The 9,875-nt window shown below is 59.9% G+C and overlaps 2 protein-coding genes across 2 annotated transcripts in view; one reads left to right on the top strand and one right to left on the bottom strand.

Moving 5' to 3' along the window:
- Positions 1–4,868, top strand: part of EPN1 (epsin 1) — a 14,564-nt gene extending 9,696 nt beyond the window's left edge. The window contains exons 6-11 of the mRNA XM_040632908.1: positions 1–71; positions 1,455–1,740; positions 2,406–2,513; positions 2,674–2,757; positions 3,896–4,153; positions 4,253–4,868. The exon at positions 1–71 is cut by the window's left edge and continues 13 nt beyond it. Of these exons, the coding sequence (XP_040488842.1) occupies positions 1–71; positions 1,455–1,740; positions 2,406–2,513; positions 2,674–2,757; positions 3,896–4,153; positions 4,253–4,461 (1,016 nt within the window). The 3' untranslated portion in view covers positions 4,462–4,868. The remainder of the gene's footprint in view (positions 72–1,454; positions 1,741–2,405; positions 2,514–2,673; positions 2,758–3,895; positions 4,154–4,252) is intronic.
- A 3,136-nt stretch (positions 4,869–8,004) lies between these two features.
- Positions 8,005–9,875, bottom strand: part of RFPL4A (ret finger protein like 4A) — a 2,259-nt gene continuing 388 nt past the window's right edge. The window contains exon 2 of the mRNA XM_008709833.1: positions 8,005–8,570. Coding sequence (XP_008708055.1) covers positions 8,005–8,570 — 566 coding nt within the window. The remainder of the gene's footprint in view (positions 8,571–9,875) is intronic.

Here is a 9,875-nt window from a genome sequence, read left to right as displayed (position 1 = left end):
GCCGTGGGGACGACCTGAGGCTGCAGATGGCCATAGAGGAGAGCAGGAGGGAGACCGGTGGCCAGGAGGAGGTGAGCACAGGCTGGCTGCCCTGCGCTCCATGCACTCTGGGGCCTGTGGGGAGGGGGCGCCAGGCTGCTGCTGCTGAAGGTCGCTTTCTTCTCACGCAGATGCGTGGAGACCAGAAGGCACTTTGTTAGTGCCTGGGGCGCAGAGCGCACTAGGTGTGAACTCTTGTCTGTCCCTGCTGTGGGGGCCGTTCCTGCTCCTGGGCAGTCCTTGTCGCTGAGCAGCCTGATTGTGCGAGAAGGGGGTGGCCTAGAGCTACTGCACGCTCACATTGTCTTGGGCACCTCCTCATGTCCGCCCACACCCCGTACTCCGAGGGTCGGTGGGTGAGCGAGACCAGTCTGGTCCCCAGCCTTCTGGGCCTCCAGTCCCCCCCAGTGGAGACAGATGAGGTTTGGTCGTGTTTCAGTTTCTGTCTTGGCTCTAAGGGGGGATGGGTTTCCTCCACATGTCAGGGCCAAGGGCACTCATGTGGCTGGGGCATCCAAGCTGGCCTCTTCCATGGCCTCACATGTGAGGCCTCCTCACTTCCGGGCGCCCTGGGTGTCCTGAGTATCTTCATAGAGAGGTCGGCCTCCACAGTGGGGTGGGTCGTGGGGCTCCCTCTGATTGAAAGAGTGTAGACACCCTCCCGATGGGCAGGCTGGCTGGTCAGCCATAGCAGGGCTCTTGATAGGAAAGCCTGCTCAGGCCGGCCTCAGCCAGAGAGTCTCCGTGATGGCTGGCAAGTCAGAGCGTCCTAGAGGATCGCTGGGCTTTGGTCCTAGCACCCTGCTGCCTTTGTCCTGTGGGGATGGGAGGTGTGGCACCTCTGCCTCCAGACACCAAGTGCTCTGGTTGGCTGGGTTCACCCCCAGAACACGGGGAGATAGCGTGCACACGTGTGTACGTTGCTCATGTGTTGCATTGGAAGCCTGGAGAGTGCGGTGATGCGGGACGTGTGCTGGGCCTCAGCCAGGACTGTTCAGAGCGGCCGGCCTGTAATGACTGGTGACTCAGGGAGGGCGACCCAGGGCAGACCTCCCAGAATGCGTGGGAACTGCACGGGTGGGGCCGGGAGGGGCAGCTTTGGGCTTTGGCTTCTGTGCTCATTCCTGGTGGGACCTGGGGAGTGGATGGAGGGACGGGGGCAGGACCAGGTGGAACTCTTGGAATTTGGTGGTGGGCTGTGCTGGGGTGGTGGGGTGGCACTGGGAGGTGGGGAGGCTGCCTCCGCCTGTCTCGTGGCCCCTGGCTGTCTCTCTCTAGCGGCAGGTCTTCTCCACCGTGACGCCCTGGCTCTCTCTCCTCTCTCGTGCTGCGGCCATCTCTCCTCCAGGTTCTCTTCCTCGTCTCCTGGCTTGGCCTGCTCACGCCTTATACGCTCTCTCCTTTGTCTCCTGCAGTCATCCCTCATGGATCTTGCTGACGTCTTCACGGCCCCGGCTCCACCGCCAGCCTCAGACCCCTGGGGGGGCCCAGCGCCCATAAGCGCCTCCACCTCGGATCCTTGGGGGGGGCCCCCTGTCCCTCCGGCTGCTGATCCCTGGGGTGGTCCGGCCCCTACACCAGCCTCTGGGGACCCTTGGAGGCCTGCTGCCCCTGCGGGGCCCCCGGTTGACCCTTGGGGTGGGACCCAGCCCCCTGCAGCTGGAGAGGGGCCCACGCCTGACCCATGGGGGAGCTCTGATGGTGAGTGCTGGCTGCCTGCCTGCTCCAGCCTCCACATCCAGTGTGCAGTCCAGGGCACGCCCTGGGGACAGGGACAGATACAGTCAAGTGGGTGACTGTGGGGGTCAGATAAGACACCCCAGAGGAAGGCGCGTGAGGGAGCCTTGAAGGACAATGGGAAGGGGACCAGGGGGTGTTGGGGTGTAGAGAGGCTGCTCGGGTGGAGTCAGGGTGGGGTGGCTGGGGAGGCTGGGTACAGGCAGGCTGGGAAGCAGCCACATACCCTGTGGGGACTTCAGGGAGCTCTGGGGGCTTGGGTGTGGGGGTTGGGCCCGCCTAGGTGAGACACACACTCAAGGCCCCTTACCCAACTGGGGAGCTTCTTAGGGACTTTCCAGAGGCCTCAAGGCTGAGGAGGGTTTTGTCAGGAAGGGACACACGGGCAGAGGCCCAGCACTGGGTGTACCCATGGCTAGATCGTGGGGACCGGGCGGGAAAGGCTGGCTGGGACTGGGCCCGAAGCCTCCGGGTTGTCCAGCTGCATCCCAGGATGTTGGGTGGGGGCAGGGCAGGGCTTCTGGGAGGTGGTGGGCCTGAAAGGGGGGCTGGAGAGGGTGGGCACAGATTATTCGTAGGTGACAAATCCTCCAACGACCAGCCTCTCACATGCCTCCTTCTTCACCCAGGTGGGGCCCCAGTTGGACCCCCTGCCTCTGATCCCTGGGCTCCAGCCCCAGCCTTCTCAGACCCCTGGGGAGGGTCACCTGCCAAGCCCAGCACCAATGGCACCGCAGGTACTGGCTGGGCTCTGGGGTCGGGCCCAGGGGGCCTGAGTGTGTGTGTGTGCGCGCGCGCAGGTCAGCGTGAGGTGTGTGGTCTCCTGGGTGCTGGGGGGCAGGGGGAGGCTGGTCCCCTCGATGAGCTGAGCTGATCTGACATCCTGGATCCCTACAGCAGTGGGGTTTGATGCGGAGCCTGATGAGTTCTCTGATTTTGACCGACTGCGCACGGCCCTGCCAACCTCCGGGAGCAGCACGGGTAAGCCGCCCCCACCCCTGGCCTGGCGCCCCCCCATCCCCCCAACAGGCTCCTTGGCAGGTGGCCCTGCAGGTCAGGGGGGCGTGCTTCTGAGTGAGGCGTTAAGCAGGGTGGATTCAGCTCCCCACAGCTCCCCATGGGACCCAGCGCCCAGGCAGTTATACTGAAACTTGACGGTTTATCTTTGAAAAGAAAGCTTTAACTTTGTTTTGAGTAATTTTATACTTAGGGAAAAGTTTTAAGAATAGCACAGGGAGTTCTCTTTCTGGAGCTTTCCCATATATGACCTCTGATTTCTTTGTTCCCTGAACGTTTTTCTGGGTGTTTCTGAGGGCCCGGCCGGCTGTACCCTGCGTGCCCAGCAGTGCAGTGACCGCAAGGGGCCTCTGGCGAGTGTCCCCTTCCTTGCCTGCCCACTGGTGCCTCAAGGCCCAGTGCATCTTTCCCACCTGGCGCCCCATCCACGGAGCACCTGGCCTTTGGGCGTCCTGGCTCCTGCGTTCCTCCTTCTGGCAGAGTCTGGGCTGGCTCTGTCCCCAATATAATACCCATCCCCGTGAGGTGTCAGGAGGGTGCAGGAGCCTCTCTCCCGGAGGCCCTGGCGTCTCTTCCCGCAGCAGTGGTGGTCCCTTTGTTCCTTCTTTGTTCATCTTTGAGTAATGCAGGCCGGCAGGAGTATGTGGGACTGATGGGGCACCAGCTGAGAAGGGGGGTGGGGCACCAGTGGTCTGCTCCTGTCCCCCCAGGCCCACCTTGGTTTCTGTGCAGTCTGCAGTTGGCCTTCCTCTGGGCCTTTTCTCCTCTCTTCGCACTGATTCGTGCATTTCCTGAAGTCAGATAGGATTCTTACATCTCTCTTTAAGAAAATCAAATCTCAAGCTAACAAATGTCATCCAGGCTGCTGGGCTCCTTGGTGCCTGCCATTGTCTGTCCACCGTGAAGTTTCTGTTTGGGACTGTGGGACCGGTGGGGTTTTTGTGGGGCTGTGTGAGCACCCCTTAAGTACTCTTGTCCCCTGCTGGTTCTCCCCAGCACACTCTACCCCGAGGTCCCTCCCTGGGCTGTCTCAGTACCGCGGCCTCCCTGTTGAGGGCCCCACTGTGTGTCTTCCCCTGACCCCCTCTCTGGCTCCTTCTAGGGGAGCTGGAGCTGCTCGCTGGAGAGGTGCCCGCCCGCAGTCCTGGGGCGTTCGACATGAGTGGGGTCAGGGGCTCTCTGGCTGAGGCTGTGGGAAGCCCCCCATCTACAGTTGCTCCAACGCCACCACCGCCCACACGGAAGACACCAGAGTCATTCCTGGGGCCTAATGCAGCCCTCGTCGACCTGGACTCGCTGGTGAGCCGGCCGGGCCCCACACCGCCAGGAGCCAAGGCTTCCAACCCCTTCCTGCCAAGCGGTGAGTGTGGGCCTCCCAGGCTGATCCTGCCCGCTGACCTTCTCCCCAGGTAGACCCCTGACTCTGCTCTATGTGTCTCCTCTCCTTTCTCTCCTGTAGGAGCCCCGACCACCGGCCCCTCCATCACCAACCCCTTCCAGCCCGCACCCCCTGCGACGCTCACCCTGAACCAGCTCCGGCTCAGCCCTGTGCCCCCGGCCCTTGGAGCACCGCCGACATACATCTCTCCTCTTGGTGGGGGCCCTGGCCTGCCCCCCATGATGCCCCCAGGCCCCCCGGCCCCCAACACTAACCCCTTCCTCCTATAATCCAGGAGGGAGGGGGATTTGGCCTGGCCTGGCCTGGCTTCCCCCATTTCTGCTCTTTGGGAGACCAGTGTTGTGAGTGCATGTGAAGCGGGGGACCCCTGCCCCCATCCCAGCACCCTCCCCCTCCTGGGGCCCACTCACACTACACCCTCTTCCATGTCCCCCCACCCCACCTCCCTGGAGAGAAACTGGACATGGGGGATGGGGAGGGGTGCTGGCCAGAGGAGGACCCCTTTCCTGTGGCATTAGAAAGGGGAGGGACAGCTGGGGGTCCCCCCACCCATCCCCCTCCTTCCCAACTGGCCCCTCAAATCAGTGTTTGAGCCTCCTCGTCCCCATGCACACCCCTTGGTGAATCCTTGGTGATAATTTTGGCGACTTCGGGAATAAATGGCAATTCTCACGGGTGTGGCTTCCCCAAGTTCCCATCCATGATTCATAGGACCCCTCACCTCGGGGACCCAGGGCTCCGACCTGGTTGCCTCTTCTCAGAAGTCTCGGTTTCCCTGGCCTTTCTGTTCCGGGGGGTGGGCTGTGTGGGGACAGGAGGGGCACCTGAGCCCTGGCGGCGTTGCAGCCCACCGAGGGAGAGCTGATGGGGTTGGTGGGTGGGGGCTAGTGGATGGCACATGGGGGTCAGGGGTTGTCCAGGGTTTGGTGAGCTGTCGGTGAGCGCGCGATAAGGGTTTTCCTAAGACAATGACTCCATGTCCTTGACACATAACAGCACCGTTATGCTGTGTCCCACTGGACCCGACCCCTGCCCCACGCGCACCCCCCATCCTGCCAGCAGTCCTGAGAAACCAGAGTCCAGGACCACCTGGTGCCACCCATTTGCCGGGCCTGTGTTCTTCCGCTCCCCACCCGCGCTCCCCACCATCTCCCATGATGATGAGGGCTGACTGTGTCTCCCCAAGAAGGTGGCCCATTTGAGAGGGTGGCTTGTGAGCTGCCGAACAGCCATGGGGGTGGGGGACTGAGACAGATGGTAGAGCAGGAGTGAACTCAGGTGAAGGGCAGTGGGACTTCTGTCCCTGCTGTCCCGTTTGGGGAGATTGTAGTACAGATTGTGGGGGTGGATGGAGGGGAGAGAGGCAGCCTCCCCATCCAGAGAAGGACATGTCTGGGGGCACTGGAAGCTCGCCAGAAGTGTTTCTCGGGCTGACCGGGGAGGACGTAGGTCAGGGGTGCCGCACATGGCAGCTGAGGCAGCCCTGCACCCCACCGTACTCTTCTGGAGCCCTGTGGGCCCTCCTTCCACTTCCTTTAAGTAAAGACACGGAGGGAGCTAGTAGCTTCGACCTGGGTTTACTCTCCGGAAGGCTCTCTTCCTGTCCCTCACGAGACAAGGAATGCCGAGCGCGGCAGCAGCGGTGAATTTTGGTGTGAGCTCTTGGGCCTGTTCCTCTTCCTTCCTTCAGCACGAGAACACCTTAGCTCCCAAAACCTCGTGTCCCTGCACTCATCCATCTTGCAGAATAGGCTAGCCACCACTTCTCAGTAGGGGAGCCCCCAGTAGTCCTGAGCGCCTGCTTGTAGTGGCCCATCCTTACTCGCATGCGGAAGGAGCGCGGCCATCTCTCTCTTCCTGCCTCAGTTGTTCGCTGGGCTCTTGGCTGAGCTGCTCCCGCGGGCCCATTGTGAGTACTTGCGGGGGGGGGGGGTCCCAGGGGGCGTGCCTGCAGGGGCTGAGGGCCAGAGGGGACAGGATGGCCCAGGGCTTGTCTGGGGGAGCGCCTGGGTCTGTGACCGGGCCCATGGCACCTGAGAGACGGAGGCCCCGCGCTGTGCTTCCGGCGCAGGACCCCGGCCCGCTCCCCACCCGCGCTCCCCTGCTCTCCTGGCGCCTCGGTGCGTGTGCTCCCGCGGCCCACTGCTCCGGCCTGTCCCTGCGCGCGCATGCACGCTTTTTGTCTCCTCTCCTCACCTTCTCGGCCAGCCTCTGCTTCACCTTCCCTCGAGAACTGGGTCTGCCCTCCCTGCAGAGTCCTGTCCTCCCGCTTGGCTCCCGTGCGGCCTCGCAGTACACATCGGGCCCCACACCCCTTCCCGCTTTCCATGTGCACACACCCTGCACTAGGCTGCGAACCCATCGGCAGTCAGCGCATGACGCCCCGACTGAGGTGGGCCAGCCAGGCCTGGCCGCCTGGTGATTTTTGTAAATAAAGTTTTATTGGAACACAGCCCCTTGTTTTTATATTGTCTGTGGCAGCTTCCACCTATAGGGGCAGCATTAAGTAGGTATGGCAGGCATCACAGGGCGCACGGGCCGAATGTAGTTACCACCTGCCTGAGGAAAGTTAGCTCCCTGCAGCTCCTGTCCTGGTGTCTGCAGGCCTGTCACACCCCACCCCTGCGACAGCCACACACTCCCCACGGGCGCTGCCTGTGCCATCCTTTGTTTTCCATTTCTCTGTTGTCATTCTGCTTTTAGGGCTATTCTTTTTCACCACTCATGTATTTTAGTTTGTGTATTTGTAATTTCAGAGGGCTCCGTTTAACGATCGCTCTTTACAATGTGCATTTTATGGACGTTTTCGAGCGCACACAACTCTAGGTGACAGTGTTGTAATCTGCTTCCCAGTTCCTTGAATGCCGGCTGGGCTTCACGGTCAGTGCTCCCTGCCGGGCCTCCTCATCCACAGCACCCTGGGAGCCCCCTCTGAGAACTGCACTGAGACAGTCCCTTCTGCTGTGAGGGGACGTACTAGCCTGCATTTACACGGGGACCCGCAAGCATTAGCCCCGTGCCCTCCAGGGGGGAACGACCCATGGTGCCAGAAGTGCTCCTCTTACCTAGGAAGGTTCTCACTGACCGTCTCCATGATCGGATGGACTGCCCACATGAAACAGAAGTTAAACATGGCACTGTATGGAAAGGAAAGCGCTGGGTCCTGTGCACATTCCCGCTGCCTGGGTGAACACGCAGCCCGCCAAGCAATGACACACCGACTAGCCGCTAGGGAACCAGCCTGGGCTGACGGCCGCCGGCTCGCTGCCTCTACCCCATGGCCTGCAGGCCACGCACAGTGGTGAGGGACGGGGGTGGCACACCTGTGGTGCCAGGCTGCAGTCCCCCTTCAGCGGAAGCCACCCCCCGATTGCCGGACTTGCCTTCTTTCCATGTTCCAAATGGTGTGCGCTTGAAACGAATGTGGGCGTTTCAGCCGTTGAGGGAAACTGAATACATACGCACACATATTTACGGTTTACATAGGTTTTGCTTACATATCCGTTAGGTCACATCCATGTTTTTATTTAATTTATAATCTCCATCATACACTAAGTTAATATTGTGCAAAATAAACACATTTGGAAATTGATGTGAAAATCCAGAACCCATTCATTGGAGCAGAAGTATGAAAAGTCCCAAAGAGGCGACTGTGGTGTTTGGAAGGTGCTTCTCCCTTATCTAATTAGCGTTCACGATTCGCCAAATGTTGGGTGTCTTCCTGCTGTCTTCTGTGCCATCCACGTAATGGGCAGGAAAGACCCAGCCCCGGCTCCAAGCACATGGGAATTCTCTAGAAATGTTGTTCTGTATCAGAGCCCACGGGGGAGCTGGCAATGGCTGGATTCCTCACAGGACAGTCTCAGGAAGCCCTGACCATCCGTGATGGGACTCCCAGGAGCAAAAAACGGACGCAGCACGTCTGCAGCAGGAAGTTCAGTGAAGGTGAAAATATGGGACCCATCGCTGATGTGATAAAAAGAAACGGTGCCAAAATGCATGTCCAGGAAAACCCCTAGTCGGTGTAACCGGGGGCTCACGGAGAGAACAGTCACAGGCACAGTGCTGGCTTGGAAGAGCTCTCCTTTTCTCAAGCCCACCGTCCAGAAGCCAAGTTCTGCGGACAGTAGAATTGGCCCTTGTCGATTAGCAGAGTCTCTGCAGACACCCACATCCCACTCCTTGCTCGTCCCCACGTCCACCTCCCAGTAGTGGCGGCCAGAGCGGAACCCAGGGGAGCCCAGGACGCACAGGGCATAGTCGAATCTCTCGGCTCGGGCCCTCCGGTTCTGTTTGGAATACCCACAGCAGACACTCCTCAGGTCCTCCGAAATGATGAGGTAGTGGTTGGCCGTGTCAACATCCAGGCTCACCTCCCCTGCGGAGGGAAAACAAGCCAATCAGCAAGCCCACGTGCTCGATGGCACTCTGCACGCACGTCTGCGGCAAGGGCCCAAGTGTCTCGCCCGCCTTCTCACCCTATGCTTCCTCCCTGATCCGAATTTCGCTGGGGAGACTTGCCTGGCCCCTGATGAGGTCGAAGGTAGAGAGAGAATGACTGTAGTCAGAACTAGTCCCTCCGACCCCTATTAGGTGTTCTCTTCACATTAAGTTCTCTTAGATTAAAGATGCTTCTTCCTTTGGCACAATTATGCACGAAGAGACCATGGTGCTGTTTGTTCTCAAAATTATTATGCAAACTACCGCATATTCCATCGACATACAGGCACCAAATGAATATGTGAATGATGGCAACTTTTTTACTTAGTGCAGAACATTAAATACGGAAGTTTTGCACGTCTTTCTTCTTGTCAATTACCTTCCTCGTTTACTGCTGTGAAGAGGCAAATGCATCCCAGACCTCTGCTTCCTGGAGTTGGAAACACACAAAGAAGTGAGGCTGGGGGTCCTGAGAGGAGCCAGGTGAACTTTGGACAGTCCAGGCAGAGGAAGGGGCCCCAGGGACATAGGTGGGGATGTGCTGGGGTCTGGCAGCAACGGAGACGCAGGGCAGTGCTCAGCGGGGTGGGGACATGGGGGCACAGGGACCGTGTGCTGCCGACACGCAGCTCCCCCTGATCAGGAGACTATCCTAAGGGGACCGTGTGGATGGAACCAGGACAGCCTCAGAAATAAACCCTGTGGGCCAAAAACCAGTTGTTTCACTTGGCGCCCTGACACACAGCTCTTCGGAAGATGCTCGAACTTTCTGACCATCACGGGGGACTGGACAAGACTTGTCACGTTTCTGGGACAGGGCTCACCATCCCAAATTCGAGTTGCATGGAGCAAGAGTACACTCAGAACACAAAGCAACCCCTGTCCTTCACAGTGACACTGGACCGCAGTGCCCACCACAGCACGCTGTTCACCCCCCTTTCACACCAAGGGCCCCACAGCTCCTCAGGACCCATCGGAGCAGAGCCGGGACAGCGCCAGAAAGAGCAAGGACCTGGCCCTGCTCCAGGGAGCCTGGCATCCTGGCTTGAGCAGGTGAGGCGGGCTGCTGAGCTGGGATAGCTCACCCTAACTCGAGTTGTGAGAGAGTCGGGTATGATTTCTCTCAGGTGCAGGTCAGGGACAGAAGCTGACTTTCTTGGAGACGGTTCCGATCTATACTTCCAGGTAAGAACAACTGCGGCTCGCAGATCAGCATTTCGGCTCATGCCCCCCCCCCCCCCCC

This window comes from Ursus maritimus, unplaced genomic scaffold, assembly GCF_017311325.1.
Source record: "Ursus maritimus isolate PB19 unplaced genomic scaffold, ASM1731132v1 scaffold_19, whole genome shotgun sequence".
Classification (NCBI taxonomy): domain Eukaryota; kingdom Metazoa; phylum Chordata; class Mammalia; order Carnivora; family Ursidae; genus Ursus; species Ursus maritimus.
The sequence above is the reverse complement of the archived record's forward strand: the minus strand, read 5'-3'. Positions and strand labels throughout refer to the sequence as shown.